General features: G+C 36.4%; 2 protein-coding genes across 9 annotated transcripts in view; both read right to left on the reverse strand.

The window, feature by feature from the left end:
* Nucleotides 1–14,117, reverse strand: part of si:ch211-285f17.1 (sickle tail protein) — a 63,298-nt gene extending 49,181 nt beyond the window's left edge. For 4 of the 6 annotated variants that reach the window (XR_009648478.1, XM_060870930.1, XM_060870929.1 and 1 more), the window contains exon 1: nt 13,905–14,116. The gene's annotated coding sequence lies outside the window, so the exon portion shown is untranslated. Of the gene's footprint in view, nt 1–13,904 lie in introns of all 6 variants that reach the window. The other 2 variants (XR_009648477.1, XM_060870932.1) reach the window with 2 other exon arrangements.
* Nucleotides 1–23,654, reverse strand: part of LOC132846282 (sickle tail protein homolog) — a 35,181-nt gene that overhangs the window by 3,506 nt on the left and 8,021 nt on the right. Inside the window, exons 1-2 of one of the 3 annotated variants that reach the window (XM_060870933.1) lie at nt 21,636–21,729; nt 18,502–18,797 (exon numbers count right to left, since the gene is read on the reverse strand). In XM_060870933.1, coding sequence (XP_060726916.1) covers nt 18,502–18,797; nt 21,636–21,696 — 357 coding nt within the window. In that variant the 5' untranslated portion in view covers nt 21,697–21,729. Of the gene's footprint in view, nt 1–18,501; nt 18,798–21,635; nt 21,730–23,654 lie in introns of those variants that run through there. The other 2 variants (XR_009648479.1, XR_009648480.1) reach the window with 2 other exon arrangements.

Consider the following 23,654-nt stretch of genomic DNA (forward strand, 5'->3'; position numbering starts at 1 on the left):
GGGAAATTAGGAAAGCAAGCGTTTTCATTTATGCTCTTTAGTATTCTACATATCGTCGATGTCAGGCGGAAACCTCGTATGTCCAATGGAGTTATGAGATTTGCGCTCAAGCTATTTTCAAGACTTTAGATTGGTTAATAACTTAAAAATAGTAAAAATATCAGACGCACGTGGGGACTGACCAATAGCATCGATATGTGAAAAAATATGAAATTGTCAAATTTGGACATACGAGGTTTCCGCCCGACAGCAACGATATACTCAAAATAGAAAATATTGTTTATCAGCCGTGTTATTGTGACTATTCATTTCATGTTTTTAAGTAATGATTACCTTTTTTTTCATAAAAATGACAAAAAAGAGGATGAAGCTGTCAAATTATAATGCAAGAAAATTATTTATTGGGTAGAACACCTCAAAAAAGGTTAAACATGAACTCAAACATTCTCAAAAACAGAGAGAGAGTGGGTGGGGGGCTTGGTAGGCCTAGTCTGAGTCACAGTTGTGGCAAGTGTAAAAATCCCTTCCGTCTGTGCAGTTCTTGTGTGCCCAGATTTCCCTTCTTTTCCTGCCCTTTGTCGTCTGCTTTCTTGGGCCAGCTTTTGGGTGTGGACGGATGGACACAGGTGAAAAAGTTGTGTCCATAGCAGAGGATGATGGCTCAGGCTCAGGCTTGGACACCACACATGGTGTGACAGGGGATGATGCTCTAAGTGGCATGGAGGATGCCACCGTTGCCACATTGGGTGATGGAGTTGTAGAGGAAGATGGAACCTCTGGTGTCATTGCTGGTATTGGGCGGTCTGTGACTAGGGATGGTGCAAAGTCACTGTCAGTGAAAATATTCCTATTAAAAGGCCAAATTCCAGTGCATGCAAACCCTGCCTGAATATTTGCCGGTGATGCAGCACGGGGAAGAACAATGCAGCATTGTGAACTCTTCACAATGCCTGGCAGATCATAAATGGACATGACATGAGCTTTCATCCAGCCGTCACAGCAGTTGTATACCAGCCTCTTCAGTGGCCCATATACACTGCGTTCCAAGGGCTGCAGCTTATGGGAACAGTGTGGGGGAATGAGAGGAGGACGATGCCATGGATCTTGCAAAAATCAATCCCCTCCACAGAAAAGTGGGATGCATGTGATTTGATGACATTTTACATTTAATTTGCAATGCACATTGCACATTTTACTTTTAATTTGCACATTAAAGGGAAACTATGCCGTTTTATTTTAGCTTAATTAGTTTTTAAAATATAAATGAAACTTGTTTGGTGATACTGGGACGGTTGTAACAGGGTGTTACAACCGTCCAAGTATCACCAACCATGATTTCATCTCATGTGAGCTAGCTTGACTGAGAGTTTGACACTTGTTAGCCATTTATATTTTTAGCTTACAAAATAGTGATTCTAATAATACTTGTTTGAATTCATAGACATTTGATCCTATAACAGCATCCAAAAAAGTACATCAGAAAGAAAAGTAATTTTTTTTACCTCAAAAACAAGCTTTTGTAGATAACTCTGTCAGGAACATTCAAATGTGGCTCCCTTTATGGCAAAAATGGAGGGAAACTAACTGAGCATGTGCACAGTGAGTGTCATCACTCTAGGTTGTTTCTGATTGGAGGAATTCAAGGTGTTACAACCGTCCCCTGTTACAACTGTCGCTGGTCTCCCATATATAAGGACAAATATGGAACTGTTTGGAGGTACACAATTTTCTAGAATGTCTTTGTATGCAGTAGTATTATTATTATTCTTGACTGAAAAATAGAAAAACTGAACTGATGGCCCCATTTCAGCATGTCAATATCCCTGTTTGTAAATGATGAGCTCCATAAAAACATGACTTGAAAAAGCTGTGAATTTCAAGTGGCCTGTACAGAGTCCTCACCTCAACCCCACTGAACAATTGTGGGATAAATCAAAACACTTCCCACATATCAGTAATACTCTTGTGCCTGATTTGTCAAAAATCCCCACAGACGTTCTAAAATCTAATGGAAACCCTTCTAGAACAGTGGAGGCTGTTGAAGCAGTAAAGGACTTTTTATAAACAGTATAAAAATGGGATTTCGAACTAGCACAATGTGATTATCAGGTGTCTACACACATTTTACCAGAGAACGCGTGAATTTCAAAGTTTTAATCACATTTAATTGTATAGCACTTTCAACAATTGACATAGTCTCAAAGCAGCTTTACAAAAGTATAGAAACAGAACAAAAATTTTGAAGTTTAAGTTATTATTTATCTCTAATATCTATCCCTAGTCATCAAGCCTGAGGTGATGATAGAAAGGGAAAAACTCTCTAAAATTATATGAGGAAGAAACCTTGAGAGGAACCAGACTCAGAAATGACTCAGAAGTGAACCTAATCCTCATTTAGGTGACACCTGACAGGAAATAATGTAAATGTAAATAATGTCACTTGTACAACAGTTTGTGTATATATAGTGTTATTCCATGCCAATTCAACCAAATTGAAAAATGGTGCTTGCACGTGCCTGTGTGTGTGTGTGTGTGTGTGTGTGTGTGTGTGTGTGTGTGTGTGTGTGTGTGTGTGTGTGTGTGTGTATGCAATCAACATTTTTCAGTTTGGTTGAATTGACATGGAACAACACTACATATTCTTTTTTTAATACCTGGCACTGACCAAAATTTGGGCCTTCCCCAAACATTGCCTCAAAAACATAAATATTATTGCATACTGTAGCATACAAATTTTCCTTCACTAGAAGTAAGGGGCTCAAAATAGTTTGAGCATGAGAATGCCCCTGTGCAAATACTGAGGTCTCTGTAGACAGGATTTGCCACAGTTGGAGTTAACCAAATTGATTGGCCTGCACAGATCCCTGACCTTAATCCCACTGAGCAACTCTGCCATGAATTGTGATGCTGACTGCACCCCAGGCCTCCTCACATGACATCAATGCCTGACTGCACTAACGCTGTTGTAGCTAAATGGGCAAATCACCATAGCCACACTCCAACTTCAGGTGAAAATGTGCTTGTTATGGAGGTTATTGTTATCTATTATGGAGGTTTACCTGCGAAAATATGCAGTGATTTTATTTTATTTTTTTAAATATATTTCATTCAGAACTAAAATTACAGAAACTATTATTCTGATACTAGTGACAACATATGTTTTTGGAGGAAGAAGTTATTTTTTTTATAAATAGATCTTTTAAAAAAAAGAAAATATAAATGTATAATGTACAGACAAAAATATAATATTAAGCTATATAACGCAAAGGCTGTTTAAGAACCATTAAAAACATATACATACATATACAGTATATACACGTGTATGTATATATATATATATATATATATATATATATATATATATATATATATATATATATATTACACACATACACACACACACACACACACACACATATATATATACACACACTACTGTACAGAAGCTGAAAAGGAGCTCAGATACATGTCAAAATCAGAGGATTTAGGTTATTAAAACTATTTAATAATTATTAAAATGTTTTGCTCATCTGTCAAACTTTCTTTTATTGGTGTCCTCCCACCAAAATACTTGACTAAGTAAGCATGTTGTCATGACCAAACCAACATGTGTTCATATTTCATATTATTACAATCATTATCATGAGAACAACAATGTTGATACAAAGGAGTATAAATTAACATGAAGGGCATTTTAAAACTGCAAAAAATCACGTGCATTCAGGTGAAAAGCAGTGATATGCGATCAAAGACGTCTTTTTAACGTTTACAAAGAAAAACCACACAAAACCAGAAGATTGTGTTAACTAGCCCCTACATCAATCAAACGAAAGTCTTAATACAGACCTATGAGGCTTGTCTCCAAGTTAGTTTAAAATTGAATGATTAGTAAATCATTAGTGTGTCTTGACTAGAGTTGCAAAATTCCGGGAATTTTCAAGGCTGGAAACTTTCCATGGGAATTAACGGGAATATATGGAAATAAACTGGGAATTTAAAAAAAATGCAGAGTTGCCTATAACAAGGAACTTAAATGTAGTTAAAAAAAATCTTAACAGCATAATTTTGTTTAAAACAACAAGATTTTATGCAATTTAAGTTGAATTTGTACCCTGCAGTCCTCAGTCACTTGCACACAGCACACTGCTTACTGGAGGGCCATTGAGGCCAAACCCCCTGCAGGTACTTGCATTCTTCCATAACATGCACAGTAACACTTTATTTTAGGGTCATTTAACTAGTTGCTTATTAGCATGAATATTAATAGAATATTGCCTATTTATTAGTACTTATTAAGCACATATTAATGCCTTATTCTGCATTACCTTATTCTACATTCTTAATTGTACCCAATACCTAAACTTAATAACTACCTTACTGACTCTTAATAAGCAGTAAATTAGGAGTGTTACACATACACAGATAATTTGATGACCCTCCCCCACACACTCACTCTCCCCGAAATAAAAAAATCCTCTATAAAATAATGTTTATTTCAAGCATAATAATGTTTATTATGCTTTTGTGTTACTCAATGAAATAATCAATTAAAGTTCTACTTACAATTAAATCAGTCAAGACGTCATTTTTAAAATTTGTATTACCTTGCATGCCTGTCTTCTTATGACCAAACAAAATGTTTGTTTATGTTTGTATATAATATAGTTTATATAAATTTCCAATTAATTCCCATAAATTCCTGTAAATTCCCATAAATTCCCATAAATTCCCATAAATTCCTGTAAAGTTTCCAATTTTGAATATTTCCAAAATTTCCCAGATTAAGTTCCCGTGGAAAGTTTCCGGAAATTTACCGGAAACTTTCCGCCCCTTTGCAACCCTAGTCTTGACTGACAGGAGTTTTATTCTGCATATATTTAAATTCCTCCTAGTAACCTTGGATAATCATATGAATATGTGACAGTAGAAGAAAACGTGGCAATTACATTACTAGTTACGCATGTTCTTAAGCACTCCATCGTTAGTGACAGACTGACTCCTGGTTTTGTCATTCCGCTATTTTACAGAAATATTTAGCCCGGATAACAAAAAAGTATGTCAGAAATCATCCGAAGATAGACACAGAATTCTTCATGATGGCGTGACAGAACACAATGTATTTATGGTGCTTTATAATTAGATTTTACAGTTTCAGTTCACTAAGGTGAAACGAGTTTCTCTGAATCTCATGACAGTATTATCCATCTGACTGAACCATGATTTCAGTAGAGAGGAACAGGAATCCAGCAGAAGCCGTGAATCGGGCTCCAGGTTTGTAAACATTGTTAGTTTGATGTGGTCTGTTGCAGGCTGGAACAACATCTTGGCAAAGGTGGTGGACGAAGCGTAGCCACAAAAGGTGTTAATGTGTTACTTAAAAGCAGTGGTTAAGGAAAATCAGTGACCTTGTACAAGTTATTTAAACTCTGAAGAGATGCTGAAAAGTTGTGTGTGTGTTGGGGGTAAGATTAGTTTCCAGGTGAGAACAATTTATGATGTCCTCACAACTGTCCAAATTCTCAATCAGTAGATTGATGAAGACCTAGCCTGCCTATTCTGTGGAAGATCAGCAAACAAACACATCAAACATCAAAACACAAACAAACACAAACACAGAAAGGATGGAATGCTCACATTCCCCCAAAAGAGGATGGCTGTAAAGTATTTGAGGCTACATCTACAGACTACTAAAGACTACCAAGGCCATAAAAAGCAAGGTCAGAGACACCAACATTAGATAAAAGAATTCTCAGATTCGGCTGAATGAAGCAGCTAATATTTATGGGTAAAAATAAAGGACATTGACTGGACCCAAACATCTAATGAGTGCCCACCTGAGGACCCTTGTGACCGAAACATCTAGTCTAGTCCTGTGTGCTTGAACTATGTGCATCATGTTACAGTATTTTAATGCAGACCACTTATTAAAATGCACTGTGTGTGGACAAGCTGTGGGTCAAATCCCCACATACTAAATGTATTAGTTAGGAACTAGTCATTACTTACTAACTGTCATGTCACTAGTAACTGGTCATAACCACATTAGTTAGAAACTAGTCAATCATTTTGTGAATAGCTCTGAGATTCTGCAGCTCATAATAAAAATAATCATGTAAATACAACTCTGAGTTTGTGGTCCAAGCAGCAAATATTCCTACAAATTAAAATGTGTAAGACTAAATGTGCAATATAGTGATATAATCCCTAGTCTACATTATATTGCCACAATATCTAGTTATGTTTATTCCCAACTGTATAACCAGGCACAAGCTAGTGATGCACAATAAAGGGCTAATATTTAGGTGCACTGCATTATAGGTACTAGGGTGGGATTTGTGGTTATAATTGTGTACATAAGCCACAAATAGAGAATGTCTCTCCCATTTTTAGCAACATGCACAGTCATAGACTATGTTGAAGTGTGAAATTATTTGTGAATTTCCCAGATCATAAGTTTCTGAAATACTTAAACCATCTGTCACCAGCAACCATACCAGAGATCACACTTTTCCACCCATTTTGATGTTTAATGTGAAAATTAACTGAAGCTGTTATCGAATGATTTTATGCATTTTCATGCTGCCACATGACTGAGTGCTTAACTGTATAAATGAGCAAATTCTTATATTAAGGTGGATGGTGAGTGAATTTTGAGTGTCATCAAATCATCATCCTGCTTTATGTTCACATCAAAGTCGAACCCAAACAGACTCGGTTCACTGATTCTAGGCATTGAAAACAAATAATCAACCCTAAAGCTCTGGAGTCAATTCTACACATTTAAAGTCACTGAAAGCCATGAAGTCACGTGTTGATGCTAATGTATGGATTTATGTGATGTGTCAGCTCATTAAGCAGCAGTATTTAGAAATACTAAAATGATAATATTTCATTATTGATGTTCGGTTAACTTCGAGTTAAGTATAAATCAGTATAGCTGATGTTCTGGTAGTGAATTATCACAGTGTTCCTTACAATATAGTAGAAGGCAGAAAATGCATAACATGTTGTTCATCATTTGTTCCTCTCATGAGTCATAAATGCAAGTTGAAACAAAACACCATCATCACCAATTCCAGTCACTGACAGTATACTTACAATGGAGTTAGACTGTATGTCCCAAACTGACAAACGTTAGAGCTCTAAATGAACAAATCTAAAGAATGCAAGGCTGCTAATGTATTTAATGGCTATTTATTTATTGGTTGCTGGCTATATGTTTTCATGCTCTGTGAAATAGAGGTGCAACTATTGATTGCTTATACAATTAAGTGTTCATTATCTGGTCAATTAATCAAATAATTTATTAAAAAAAACATCAAAGCTTTATTTATTTATTTATTTATTTTACACACAGGGTCTAGTTGAAAGCCCACCATGCACCAATTATTATAATCTGTGCACTGTGTATTGAACAATCACATACAGTACAGTACGTATGCTATAAACAATTTCACAGAGGATTTGGAAATCTAATTGAAATCAGTTTACACAGTTAATTTTAGGAACTGTTTTAGCCCTACCAGGAACATAACACACATACACACTGTATATGTCTAGCCAAAAAAGGTCACACCATCCAATATTTAGTGTGACTGCATTTTGCTTTAATTACAGCATACATTAATTGTGTATCATTTCAATAAGCTTATGCAATGTCACAAGATTTCTGTCCTGAGATGCACTGCTTTCTCACCAAGATATCATATTGCCACGTAAAGTCTTCTCCAAAACATCCCAAAGATTCTAAATGGGGATTAAGCTCTGGTTTCTGTAATGGCCAAGCCATGTGTGAAAATGATGTCTCCCTGAGTCCCTGAAAATGATGTCTCCCTGAAAACCAGTCTTTTACAATTTGAGCCCAAAGAAACCTGAAATCATCATCTTGGAATTTGGTCAAATTCAAGGTAATATCTTAAAATCTTTTTAGAAACTTATTATTTACTAGTCTTAGTTAGCATGACATTTTCCAGACGTTGTTAAATACATGTTATTGTGTGTATTTATTAGCCCACAATTGCCCATTTTCACAACTAAGTATCGGCACGAGTACCCGAGCACTTTGTTCACCCATGACTATCCGTGATGTGACATTCAATATTTAGTAACAACTTGCTAAAAACTGTCAAATAAATTGCTTTATGAGTGGGAATTAGTATTATTGTGTGTGAATAATATTCTGCAGCATTTGGGACACTCTCTGGCTACTTTTACGTTTGAGTGAGGCAAGACAGACAGACAGACAGACAGACAGAGACAGGCTGCATTTACTCTAATGTAGACCGCTTTGTCTTCAGACACGTTCTTTTAAAAATAACCATTTTTAACTTGACATGCTGCATAAAAAGGCGACAAAGAGCATAGACTCGTTACTTCATTAGAATGTTTTTAATGGCTGCAACATTAGGTAGTATTTTGATAGACAATGGTATAAATAGCATTAAAGATTATTTAATAATATGTTCACCTGTAAACTTTAATGGTCTGAGTGTTAAAATAATTATGCATTGCCCAACTATAGATAATTTTCACTCTGAATAAACTATTTATCTGAGGCCATCCTTAAAAATGTTCTTGTTTGCTGTAACCCGACCGACCCTGTCAATTTAGGGCCGACTCAATTTTTTTTTTTGCTTTAAGTCCAACCGACCTGCCGGTTGTAAATTTGCGTCAAGACTGACCAATTTTTTTTAACTCTTTAAACAACTAATACAAAAGCAATAAAATAAAATTAATTATATTTTAGTAAGTATTGTAAATATATAAATTGCCTAGGCCTACATACAAACAAAGGCTACGTTCTTTCTTTTAAATAAAAACCCGTGACGTCATCTATGTTTACACTATTGGTTAACGGATGTCACACTATGGCCTGTGCGTTCGCTTCGTCTCATCCTCTCATTCACTGTCAGAGTCAACGTGTTCGCGCTTGGTAATGATGGCTGCGGCTGCAGTAAACAAAATGTTCACGGTCACCGTTCAAACAAATTTGTTTGTGGTCTATATAGCCTGCATCAAAATGAGGTTTGCAATGTTGCGCCCGAAGGCACGGGTTGAAGACCCAGTCAGTGACGTCACGATGTGCTAATTTGTTTAAATTCATACCTACATAATCACCGTTACCAAAATTGTACTTTTTTTTTTTACATTGAAACTTGAAAAAAAAAAAAATAGACCTACCTACCGACCCTTTACTGTTACTGCAAACCAAAATATTTTTAAGGATGGCCTGATTTTCTTGTTTGTTAAATCTCAAATGAAAGAGTAACTAACTTTTTTTTTTATATACAGGTTTGTCTGTTGATCATCTGTCATGCAGTGGAAATGTAAGCTCTCCACTTACACATCTGAAAAGAGGGCACAACTTCTTAAGCACTATGACATAAGCCATGGAACATATTATTGACTTGTTCCTATTCCGTGCCTAAATTCAGAATGTCCATGCACTTTTAAGTCTTTCAATGATTTAGAAGTACAAAAATCCATTTTCAACAAACAATTTGGGCATCATGTCTGTCTGGCGTTCCTCTAGTATGGTACAAGTGCCATGTTAGTGACTTAATTGATACATGCAGTGATCCAGATTATTTTACCCTTTTGTGTACTTATTTGAGGAATAACAAAAAAGTTCAGTGTCCTTTCAAAGACAAATGTGTACTCTACATTTAATGACAATAAAAGTAAGGCACCTCACCACCACTGCCATGAGCATTTTAACTGGGGTTTGTGGTAACTACTCCATTTATTTACACAGATGAAGGTCCAACACTTCCACTCATTGACAGTGGTGTAGATGAATCTAATATGACTGAGGAACACTTTCATTTAGATGACACAAAACAAAAGTTGGAACACAATTTGGCATCCCTTTTTATGAAAATGCAGACAGACAATCTTGCATATTTACAGTGGCGCAACACATTTATTACTCAAGCCTCTAATAAATAGCACAATACGGCAGGTTTATACGGCAGGCTCTTGTGAAGCACTATTTTGAGGGAGACAGCTCAGTTGTAAAAGAGCTTGTCAGGGTGGATATTCACGGCAATGTGCTGTTACACTGTACAAATGAAGGAGGTCATCTTTCCACAACCAGAAGGAGAGCCTCATACTTCATGAAAGAATTTCCAGTTGTCAAGAATGCTGAATACAGCATCAGTAGAGGTAATCAATATTTTGTGTACATACCAATTATAGAAATGTTGCAGAAGTTGTAAAAAGATAGTCTTTGACGAGGTGCCTGAGTCAAGTGTGACTTTATTCAATTATAGCAGTTACACACATATTATAGATATAATTATTAATTTTTTTGCAGAAGATGATGATTGTAGAATATTTGGCTTTGTGCTTATACAATTTAATTGCTAAACATTACTTTTCCATGGAGTCCTTTAATGGTGGCATCATACAATTCCCATATAAATTTTCAGAAAGGACTGATCACCCACAGCCTATTCCACAATCTCACACAACTAAGCAAACAGGGGGAAATAAACATAAGAATTGGACCCTCTTGAGACTTTTTCCATGCTTTATTGGCCATAGTAGGAGAGAATGACCATACCTAGGAAATTCGAATGTTGTTAAAAGATATTGAGAGATATTGAAAGATTTGTGAATTGTAAGATCTCGGAACACAGAGCTTTGCTATTAGAAATGTTACCAAACTTTGAGCTGCACCACTACATGGAGCACCATTCTCACTTGATCAGAATGTATGGGCAATTGAGGAATTTATGGATAATCAGATTTGAAGGAAAACATGAGTTCTTTAAGAAAGTGGTCCATGATGCACAAAATTTAAAAAAGTCCCCTAATGCTGGCCAAAACTTTCAAATGGTAGTCGCCTATCGTTCTTTTTTTTTTAAGTCAGGAGTACAAATGAACAAGGTCTGCAGTTGACACCACCTTTCCTGTTTATATTCAGTAATATCTGTGGCTGTGTTGACCTAATTGTAGTACTGTACTTGTTTTAACTAGTGTTTACATTGATGGCATTAAGTACTGCCCTGACATGGTTTCGGTAAGATATTGTTCAGGTTTGCCAGAATTCATGCAGATTGAGAAAATCTTGGCTGTCAATACTGCCATAATGTTCCTCTGTAAATCCCAGGCACGGTATATTGGGCACTTCTATTCTTATGAACTGTGCAGTTTGCCCTCGCTGCAATTTGCTCTGCCTCCTGAATCCAATGACCCCTATCCTTTGGTAGCCTATAATTTTTTGTAACATTGAAGCATTGACAGAAAATTTGGGGATTTCAAAATCCTCAGGCCATTGACATTGTCCTTCAAGAGATAGTCATCTGTGAATGGCCTGAGGATTTTGAAATCCCCAAATTGTCTGTCAATGATGAATAATGTCAACATCATGGAAACCTTGCTTTTATGAAAGATGGTACAAGTTTTAATGATGGAAGAGACATTGCATACTAGAAGCTTTGGCGAGGGCCATGTACACATTATCCCAGAGATAAAGACTTTGCCCAAGTTGCTGCGGCTCTAATCGAAACACACCCCTGTTTGACTGAGCCGGGCTAATCAACAGGTTCAGCTGGCTGAAAAAACAGCCTGAAATTTAAAATGGTCAACTACAGAACAAAACTGCAGAAATGTGTCTGTATTGATGTTGCTATTATAAAGAAAAGAAGCTTTCCCAATGGAAGGAACAAAGAAAGTCAAGAACATCCAAGAGCAGAAATTAAATTTTATATGTCACAAATCTGAGATCTGAGTTCTACACAGCATTGGACACACACTCTGCACTGGACACACACTCTGCACTGGACACACACTCTGCACTGGACACACACTCTGCACTGGACACACACTCTGCACTGGACACACACTCTGCACTGGACACACACTCTGCACTGGACACACACTCTGCACATTTCACTGAAATCTTTCAAAAAAAAGGGAGGAAGTCAGAGAAAAATACTGGAGGAAATATGAGGGTATACATGAGGATATGAAAGAGCATTAAAAGTTTGGGATCTGAGTAGTTTTTATTGTGAATATTTTGTAAAACATACTTTAAATCTGTGATGCTAATAATTCAGAAGAATGCAAAAGTACAATAATGTAATCTAGGAAACTTGGGTATAATATTAAAAGTCTTCTAAAGGCATGCAGTTGTGGGAAAGAATTATTTACCCCCAAATAATTCAAACTTGTGTTTTAATCATTGTCTTTGGAAATGATCTGTTTTGGAAACTTGACTTTAATTCTTGACATCTCTCTCTGGTGATAATGATCTGAAGCTCATTTCACTTGATTCACAAGAAAGTGTCTGTGACATTTATTTCATTTAGCTCAAGAATATTATGTATGTGTATTTTTATAGTATAGAATTCTTTAGAGCATTATACGGTTTCAATGATGGAAAAAAAACATTTTCCTTATTTTTTCTCTTCCTAGGATACAGATGTAGATGGCAAACATCAATTTAAATAAAGTTTGCTTCTTACAGTTTTAAATGAAGAAATGCCTGCCAAAAATCCACATGCCCACAGTGTTAACTCCTCAAGGGCAATCATTCTGGAGAGGATGATATGCCAAATTTGCCACAAGCAGTACGTCTTCTTTTTGCTTTGATCAGTTCTCTAAATGTGGACGACCCATTTGATTTTATTCAGAGTGGGAGGCAAGAATTCTCTGGGAGGCAAGAACCATAAACCCAAAATCCAAACACTTAGAATTTAAAGAAAGAATTTAAGCTGAACTCTGATCTCTTTTCTTTCTGCCTTTGGATGCTAACTTGTTAAATGTGGTGTTCATATATTTTGTTTTAATTGCACTAAATTCTAGTGGCCAGTGGTTTTATATGTTTAACAGTTTACAGTGATGGGTTCAGTTATTGATGATTGCTGACAGCAGTTTTTTACTGTTTAATTACATGCACATGTAGACGCATCATTTTATTACTGTTATGTTCTTATTGTTTATTTATGATGCTTATTACAAATAAAGATTAGGAATTTCAAGCTTGTGTTAAGTGCATTTTGTACTACTACTAAAAACATGTTCAGTTTACATAAAGAAAATGTGGAAAACGATTGCACATATTTTCAAAGTCCCAATAGCTTAAAAATGAAGATTAAACCCATGTTGAGAACAACAGTATTTAGGATGTTTGTGGTACAATATAGAACACAATATACAGTAATCTTACTATAAAATCTTAAGTAACATTAAAGAGCATCAGATGTAATTATTATTTCATTTGCTTTGATTTTTTAAGCTTCTTCCGTGATTTGCATTAAACATTTACCACTGATGACTGTAGAGACTTGTGTATTTTGTGTGTAAAGTACAGGAGACTGTATGTGGTGACTGTAACACACTAAACACATTTATATAGATTATGATAGAGATTATGATAGAGATTATGATAGAGATAAAGCATGTGAAATCACTGCACATCTGCATACAGAAACTCGGTGTATTTCTGTGACATTTCTGAGCCTGTGTACAGATTTACAGTAGAAACTGAAGATCCTCCCGGACATCGTGCTGTGACACGGAACTGAAACGGTTCTGGACACAAAACCGGTATATAAACACGTCCCAGTCTACAAGCTGTTAATGTTGTATGTTAAATCAGTGCAAGACCATAAAGCGCCACAGATGATGTTTTATTCTCACAAATCCGGGTGTCTGCGGTTTACTTTGAGACAAACGGAACTTTTCCGTCTAAAACTTTAGCCACAAGCTGCATGTCTATACGTTTGTGCTTATATGCGTGACATTATGTTGTTGTATGAGCTGTAAATCCCTCGGCACTTTACAGCACAAACACTTTGGGCTACTTTATAAACAACAGCGACAACAAAAGCTCTAAATATCCGCATACCATCCAGTCACAACACCACATTAAACACGGGCAAATATTTACACCGTACCTTTAGTTTTTCTCGCGATCTTGAAAGTAATCCGTCAGAAATCGCTTCCTCCGTAACAGTGTAAACTTTTCTTCTCCCCTACAGACCCGTGTGTTGTGTAACGCGCCATGCCGTCTCTCCCATTTCTCTTCCCGGAAAATGCGCGAGGACAGCGCGCGCGCGTGCACGTGTACAGAGTTAGCACAAGCTGAAACTAGCCCTAAATCTGAGGAGCACAACAAAGTCTCACTTCCTTCTCTGTTCAGGCAGCAGAGGGGAGTCTGGTTCACCTCAGGGAGGCTATGGAGCTAAATACACAAGTGCTACACTTACAATTATTGTGTCCACTAATTTCATGTGTTCTCCTTAAAAAAAAGCCTTAAGTCACTGTTTAGCTCTGTTCATTTTTATAATATAAAGCCTATTTTTCGGCCCATTCCTAAAAATTCAAACATATTTTCACAAATTTTTGTCAAAATACTCAGTAGAATTTTGTCCTTAATAATTATAAAAAAATCCACGTTGAGCTTTGTAAAAAATCTGGTAACTACGTGTTATTCAAATCTTGGGTTAATTATCTCGAGCATTATAAACAAAATCACGAATAGCTGCATGAATTCGATCCAAAGTTTTTGAGGACGAGAACAAAGATTTGGGCGTGGCCAAGTACACAGGGGCGGGGCTAAGAGCTGATCGTGTAATAGTGGTGATCATTTCGATTCAGCCCAGTGACATCACTTTTTAATTCTGATTCATTCACAGGACAGTGGTGGCTTAAACTGTCATGACTCTATCATAATGTCGCCAGTTCAAGACCCAACACCACCAAACTGCCACTGTTTGGCCCTTGAGCACTTGAGCAAGGACTCTCTGCTGCAGGGGTTCTGTATGATATCTGACCCTGTGCTTGGACTCCAACTTCCTAAACTGAGGTAAGTGAAGAGAAGAATATCACTTTGCTATAATTTATACTATGTGACAAATAAGCTTCTTTGTTTAGTGACCCTTTTGTTATATTTTTACACCTGCACTGTGGGGCAGTATTATTATTAGTAAGTCATTGTTTCATTTACTCAAAACATTAATTTAAAAAAAACAAAGTTTTCAAGAGACATGAAAAGTGTATCCTTTGAAAAAGCAAATTATTCGATGAACAACAAATAAGGCTCGTCTTTGCGCTTTTAAAAATGCACTGTTTTGCATTAGTTAATCTTAGGATGGCAAACTGAATGAACTACGTGAATTTAGTCAATATTTGTGAATTTTCTCGTTCGGTCACCAAGTTTATTAATGTAATTCACAAATGACAATTACGAGTTTCTTCATTTTGTTCAAGAACTACAAATAATGAAGTTTGCTCAGAATCAATAAATCTACCACTCATATTCTTTCAATATGTCCCACATGCTCCTTCACAGCCTGCACACTAATGCAGTATTTAGTGAAAAGCAGGAACAATGTGATTTACGCAAGTGGGACTTAACTGAAGAAAAATATGTAAGGATGTGAACAAGAATGATTAGTTCACTTAAAAGATTCATTTAAAACCATTGATTAATTCACAAATGAATCTAATTTGACAACTAATTTGAGTATTTTTATGATGACCTGGGGACCATCAAAAGTCAGTTAAGGGAAGACAGTCCCTTTTCTTCACTTCTTCTCTTGTAGTTTTGTGCAAAAATTCTGCTGTGGGCTAAAATTGGAGTATGATGCATTCCCTGTATCATGCATAAGAAATGTATGTGCATTTTGTTCTGTATAAACAAATCTCCTTCTTACATATTTTCTCCAGTAAACATCCCAAATATCCAACAGTTAAAATGCTGAATAGCAACCATCATGAGGATCCAGGTGCATTTCTGCCACTTTCATTTCATTTTTTCACATCTTTCTCTGTAGGTGTGCTTCCTAGCTACTCAGTAGCATGGTGGTAGATCACCATCAGTTTGTAAAGAACAGAGATCCCTGCTTTGATCCCTGCTTGGGGCTGCCTCGTCAAAATGCACCAACCTTATTATTTACATCTAAAGCACTTCATGCTCATTCACTCATTGCTGCACAGGGCTTCGATTGTGTTCACAATTAACCATCCTGTTACAGAAATGTTGCAACCTGAATTGGACCCAGCAAAGATTAATCCTCTCACGCTATTCAAAGTCATGGGGTGGCCATAGGTTATAATAAGGATTGGTTATAAGATCTAGGATGTGCTCAGGAGGCAATGGATGTGCTAAATAGCAGGTTTACAAGCTCCCCAGTCCTCCAATTGCTCTCACAGCAATTGCCCCCCTCTTGCATGCTTCACTTCTGTGCATCCTTTTCACACAAGTTTAACAATGCAGAGTGAAATTATGATATTGGGAACTGAGAGCTCCTCACTGTTAAGCTGACTCTTAAAGAATGGAGGCATAGGCTGGAAAGGGCTTAGCCTCCATTTGTGGTCTGGACCGATCAAAAGAATAAGGCCTATAACCAACAGGCCAAGTATATCGATCCCTAGTAAGTGAGGACGACTTTGTTTTTTTGTCACGTTTGACTCAAGAAGATAAAATGAATTGTACATTATTTGGACATAAACCTCATTCCTTTCATCCTGCATAGACATTGGGTGGAGATTTTTTTTAAAAAAAAGCCTAATATCCATATTTTTGTACATTGCTTTATCTGGTGGAGTTCAGCTTATGTTAATGTTAATTTAAGAATAAGACATTCAAGGTCAAAATACTGTAGGGTGCATTTAAAAATCTACAGCATATTATAGATGTAATGTCCCAGTCCATGGATCATTCATCTGTTGGATCATATAGAGAGCCCTCACCAAAATTCTGATTTCACTTCCTAAGTCACCAGCTCACTTCCTGTTTATAGGACATTTAAACCTTGACCGTTTCTGTTTTCTTGATTATGGTTTTGGATTTTGAATCTTTGAATTGTTTTTGCTGTTGGTTTTTGATTTTTTCCTGGACTCTGACTACAATTAGTGTTTGGATAGTTACCCTGAATTCACTGATTTAGTTAATGAATACTGTATATAGATTTTAAAGCCTAATTTTAAAATTTAAAATTTTATATGTGGATAAATAAACCACCAGTATTGACAATACAATACGAAAAAAGATTTTTAAGATTTCTCTATGCTACAAAGTATATGATAAATAACTACATAGAGAATTATAAAAACATAATCTGTATTTCTTTATGTCTAAATTTCCTGATGTTCACCATTTACATTATGGCATTTGGCAGACATCTTTATCCAGAGTCACTTACATTAATCCATTTATTGGAGTTGTCAGTGGTTAAGTGTCATGCTCATGAGCCCAACAGTGCCAGCTTTGTGGTGCTGGTATTTGAACTAACAAACAGCATAACTACCAAGCTAGTCACCAGGGCTTAATGCTAAATCTTATTTAACGGTTCAATATTCACTGCATGTTATAGCATATAGGGCAAATTTTTGGAATAATAAGTTTCAACTCTCTTCCAGTTTCTCTTGGCTCATAGTGTAGTAATATAAGTTCACAGTAATAAAATATTACATCCAAAATCCCAGAAAATTAGAAAATAAAAATCTAGTTATTGTTTTTTGATTTATCGTGTTTTGTCTATTCTAACTGCAGTTATTTTTCTACAGTGATATTTGTGAAAAATCAACAAATTTGGTGCTACAATTTCTTCATATTCAACTATGTATGGTAATTAACATTCTAACCAATCAAGAGCCTGCATTTTTACTGTTTCTGTTTGAATTCAGCTAGCTACAAACTCAGGGGTAGTACAGGAAATCTACAGCAGGAGGTGAAAAAGTAGTTTAGATGCTGTTTTAATGGATGAGTAGTACAATATATGGCCAAAAGTATGTGGACACCTTATAATCACACCTATAGGTGAGCCTTCCTTAAACTGATGTTAACACAATTGACTAGAATGTCCTTGTAATGCTGTATCATAAAAATCTCCTTCACTGTAACTAAAGAACCCAGTCCAAACATCTTCCAGCATGACAGTGACCCTGTGCCCAAAACTAGGACCATGAAGTCATCCAAGGTTGGTGTGGAAGAACTCAAGTGTCCTGCACAAAAAACGTACCTCAACACCACTGAGCACCTCTATGTTGAATTAAAAAGCTAACTGTGCCCTAGGCCTTCTCATTTGACATCAGTGAATGACATTCACCATGTGGCTGAATAAACAATTTAAAATTCACTAAATTTAGTAGAAGGCATTCCCAGAAATGTGGAGCCGGTAAAAAGGTGGACAAACTCTGCTGTAAGTTTGATAGGTTCACAGTTATGTCCAGTGAATTTTCACCCTATTTCTTGTTTTTTTTCTTGTTTTTTTTTTGTTATAAATAATAGACATGTCCTAAATATATTTTATTTGTGTGCTTTTTGTGAAATTAAAGATTTTTCATTTAAAAATATAAATAATTGAATGACAAATTCTGAACACCACCACTTCTATTACTGTTTGGTATTAACCAGAAATACACATCATAATTAAGCATGAATACCAGCAGGGTTAATCTCTAGAGGAACTTACTTAGAGATAATTGGGAGATACTAGAAGAGAATTTTTGTATAAGGTGGTCTGTATGTATGTTCTAGGCTCTGACCTGCTCACGAAGTCTCTCCTGGTGGCTCATGATGACTGAAGCATGGTGGGGGTACTTTTGCTTCAAGTGCTCCAAGAAGGCCTCTCTCTTCTTGTCCATGTCTGAGGGCTCCATGGACAGAATTTCTTGTGAGGTCCTTGCCCCTCCCACATTGGGGCTACAAGGCACATCCATGAGTCCTGACTTGCAGTGGCTGGGCTCTTTTTCACACAAAACGGTGTCACCTGAGGGTTGTTTGTTTTGGAGGTTCTCAGTGCCCTTATGTGATGTCAACTTCAAATTGTCCTTTAGATGCTCTGAAAGGAAATACAATTATAATGAAGTGGATTGTTAGGGGATTTGTTTATTTAGTGAAAGAAACAATGCTGGGATCCAAATAAAACTCCTTATTGCTCCATAATCCTTATTTTATTTCATTTTCTCTGAGTGTAATAGAGTTATATAAGAAGAAGAAGAAGAAGAAGACGCCTTTATTATTGCCAGATATTACATTGCAGCAGGGTGAAATTCTCAGGGTTGGCTATGGTACAGTGCCTCTGGAGCAGAGAGGGTTAAGGGTCTTTTTTAAGAACAACATAGAGCTTTAACCATTTGAGACACTATTGCCCCATATTGCATATATTATTGATAGCTACATACATTCAGGTGCATAAATATTTGGATATTGACAAAGTTATTCTTATTTAAGCTGTGTACCACAGTATACTGGAAATGAAATGAAATAATAAATAATTTTTATATAATGCAGTGTTATTTTAGGTGCATCTATCCAAATCCAAGTACACCAAGTTTTAGTTTTGTGCTGGTTATTCCTGGTGATGCTTCACCATATCTTTACTGCAGCTGTTCTTGAGGTGTGTTGCCTGATTCACAGATGATCGACTCTGCCATTGCAGCACATTCAGCTCCTGTAACTTTCCCTCTGGACATTGAAGAATATGTCAGAATACAGGGAAATAATATAGCCCTATAATCAACAGAATTAAGCAGACATTTTTGATAACAAACACATTAATTAATACAAGGGATCCAGTTCCATTAAAAAGCAGCCATACACACCCATATATTTCTTAAATATTAAATATATTGTTAAATGTTAAATATTTCTGGAACAATTAATAGAGTTAAATTTGAATTTAAATGTTTTTATCTGGTCTTCCTGTTAAGTCCTACTAATGGTTTACATCTTGTGCTAAACCCTACATACACTGTTGTTTTTGACTCAGTTCTTCAACTGTTTTTTTTTTCCAAAAGAAGAGAAGTAGGCATGTCCTAATGTTTTTGCTATCACTTTGATGGGTTTGTTTAGATTTTTCAGCCTAATTATAGCGTGCATCACTGGCAGTGAATGTCAGTAATAACCCAAAAAACACAGCTAAAAACACCCAAGAATGGCTAAGAACAATACATTGGGCTATTCTGGACACCTTTTATGAGCCCTGATCTAAATCCTATCTAACATCTCTGGAAAGAGCTGAAACATGCAGTCTGGAGAAGGCACACTTCAAACCTTGCTGGAGCAATTTGCTCATGAGAATTGGGCCAAAATACCTGTCGACAGGTGCAGAAATCTCATTGAGAGTTACAGAAATTGCTTGATTGCCATGATTGCTTCAAAAGGTTTAAAAAACATTAAGTTAAGGGAATCATCATTTTTGTCCAGGCCAGTTTCATTAGTTTCATTAGTTTCATTGGTTAGGGATGTGGTAGCATAGTGGTTAAGGTGCTGGATTAACAATTGGAAGGGTGTGAGTTTGATTCCAATGTCCACCAGGCTGCCACTGCTGGGCCCCTGAGCAAGACCCTTAATTGTATATCAGTTGTATATCATTTGTTTTTTAAATGCTTCTGTTGAACCACACCAGAACATCTTGCGGAAGTGTTTAGCCAACAATCCTGTTAATCAGTAGGAATGGGCACAAGTGCTTTGAATATACAACTCAGCAACCTTGGCTCCTAGCCCCCTTTGATCACATGGAATGCCAACCAAACTTGGCTTATAAGCAGCTGACACCTGGTTCAGAGATAGCAAACAGGTGTGGGAAATGACACATCAGCACCTTAAACATACAACCCAAGTGACCAAAGAATTCAAAAACTACTTGCCAGAGGGTGACTTCCAGTAAGAACCAGGCAATTTGGTACGGCATCCTCTACCGGCATCCGCTTTGCCAAAGAATGCAGAAAGCATGCACACTGATAAATTAGCACCTTCAAAATCATACAGAGAATCAACTAATTTATGTTGCCTAGCCCAAAATTTCTATATTTAAAAAAAACAAAACCCATCACACCTGGTGCGCTTTCTAAAGGAATATCATTCTTCAATCCCTCAGCACCCCTCACAGCATACATGAGACAACCATCACAAACTCAATCACTGTTATTTTAATTGCACAGTCTTGGAATCAGTTACACAATCAATACCATGCTACTTAAGGACATTGTGACTTATATGACACTTAATAAGAGTGTATGTTTAATAACTTATGTACTTTATTTATCCATGTTCTTAGGTTCAGACTATATTCAAGGGCTGTCTAATCTTATGCAGAAAGAGGCAAGATGGGCGCAGGTTTTTATTCCAACCAAGCAGAAGCTACAGCTTGTCAAATTTATTAGTGAAAAATCATTTGAAAAACCTGAGGATAAATGCTGAAAAGCTATGCAAGATTTATGTTGTATCCACCCTGCTACCAGTCCTAGCTTTCAAGCCATGTGTCCTGATACCAATATTATCAGATATAGCACATTGGTACTGTAATTAGCCCAGCATGGAAAAATAAAGTTTATTTGTTACAGTTCTTGAGTTTTGACAAAAGCTGTAAAGCTATAATTAGTAATTACAGCATTATGTGTTTGCTTAACATTCATTGTGAGTGTCATGCTAGTTTCCTAGTGCTATTTCTAAACACACACAGAGAGAGCGAGAGAGAGAGCGAGAGAGAGAGCGAGAGAGAGAGAGCGAGAGAGAGCGAGAGAGAGCGAGAGAGAGAGAGAGAGAGAGAGAGAGAGAGAGAGAGAGAGACCAATTCTAGCGAGCTGACTAAATGAATCAGAGAAAATACATGCCATGGAAACAACAGAGCCTTGGGGTTACAATGTTAGTTACTTTATATTCTAACAATCATTACCTTCATTAGATGAGTTACTTGTACACTTCACAACTTCTCCACTTTCAGCAGCTATTTCCATTTCAGCAAGACCAAGGATTTGAGCTGAATTAGCTGTTAGCTGTTAGATCTGGTTTATGAAACATTTGAGGCGACAACTGGTAAGATGAATTAAAGAAACCTCTTCATTTCAAAACAAATTCATTCGGCATATGTGTGTGTTCCCAAGGTCTGCTAAAAGAAAGTGATTGTGATGCCAAGATTAAAAACAGCCCTCACCAACAGGTGTCAGAGAAGCTCTCTCTATTACACTCCCCTCTGATTTTTCCCCTACTTTGGCCCCCTATGTATGTTCATTTATAAGCACACACAGTGTGTGTCTATGAGGTCTGGCAGATTGTGTAATTCTTGCACTGTGAAAAAGACAACTGCCATATCAGTGTCCTGGAATGTATCATTTGCATTATTTGAGTTGGTATCATAATTTATATCAATTGCTAAATTGATACTAAATTGATACTAAAATATCTCAGCACACATGACACTATGTGTAGTGGGGACACGGTCAGCTATCAGCTGTGGATAGAGATGACGGGTTATGTGTGAAGATCATGACAGACAGATCATACACACATACTAACACATGCCTGAACACGGAGATAATGTGAATATGAACTTAAACTTGACAGTTACTGTTCTATATTTAAACTTCATATATTTAAACTTGAGTTACCATTCTGTCCCTGACCCACGCTTATATCAATGAAAAGTGATGTCTTTTCAGTGATGGTCTGTGAATTAGAGATGGATGAAGCTGGCAGAGCCATCACACATCAGGCATTTGAACTTGAGTTTTAACTTAAAGATTGAACATATGATGAGTATGTTTTGAAATTGTAATTGATATTTTTTATAAATGTTTAATTTTCTTGTAAATATGTGAGAATTGACATTGATCGGGGCGGCACCAGAGAATTTTGAATGCAGGTGTTGAGGTTATTCACAGATTATTCACAGGGGCAGCTGAGCAATTACAAATAATATTTGCAAAATAGGTCTTGGGCTTAGGATTTTAATCTTTTTTCTTTTTATTTCATGAAATTAAAGAAGCACTCAGATTACAAAATGAAATCATTTCGCATATACATTAATTGAACACTTCACAATTTCAGTAAATAGCAATACAACAAACACCTACACTCGGGTTATATTTACCAGATAGTACTCAATAATAGTTACCAGTTACTATTTTGAGTCTCAAACCACCAGGACAGTGCAACTTTTTTCATCATTTTATGAAATTAAAGAAGCACTCAAATAACAAAATTAAACAGCCTCCTTGTCCAACGATTTTGCATATATACATAAAATCACCCATATCATCGCGTAGTAACCAAATAACACCACATACTATTGGAAGTCTTCAAATCATGACAATGTTGCAGTTGTTGTGGTTGACAATAAATTTATCAATGATGCGTTCAGCATTCAGGGCCTTCGCTCTTCGAGTATTCATGGACAAGTGTGCTAAGTTTTGCACAAAAATCCAGCAATCAACATCTGAACCATTCTGTACCTCGGGCTGAAGTATGTTTATATTCTCATTTGAGAAATTAGAATCATTAGAAGCGAAATCTGAATAAGAATTATGAGGTCACTTATTTGGCACAAGAAACTGCTCCATTTTTAAAATAAAATGTAATGATATTACGCCTATGTCACGTTATGTTACACATGCGTAATAAGTCAATGTTTTAACTTTCATTTGTTCTTTTAAATTAATAACTAGAAAATTCTTAATTAGAACACAGTCTTTATATTATTGCTTATAGAAAAATAATGTTTGGGGGTGCTATGGGGGAGCTTTGTTCTTTCTTGGGGATGCTGAAGCACCTGCTAGCCCCTTTCTGGTGCCACCTATGACTTTGATATAATGCACAGATGGAGACTGACACATTTGCAATTTTGTTGTGCTTGCACAATGGCAAAAAAGTTCTTTTTGATTCTCTTGTTTCACATTAGATTTGACAAAGGGATATT

The sequence above is a fragment of the Tachysurus vachellii genome, chromosome 5, assembly GCF_030014155.1.
Source record: "Tachysurus vachellii isolate PV-2020 chromosome 5, HZAU_Pvac_v1, whole genome shotgun sequence".
In the NCBI taxonomy this organism is placed as follows: domain Eukaryota; kingdom Metazoa; phylum Chordata; class Actinopteri; order Siluriformes; family Bagridae; genus Tachysurus; species Tachysurus vachellii.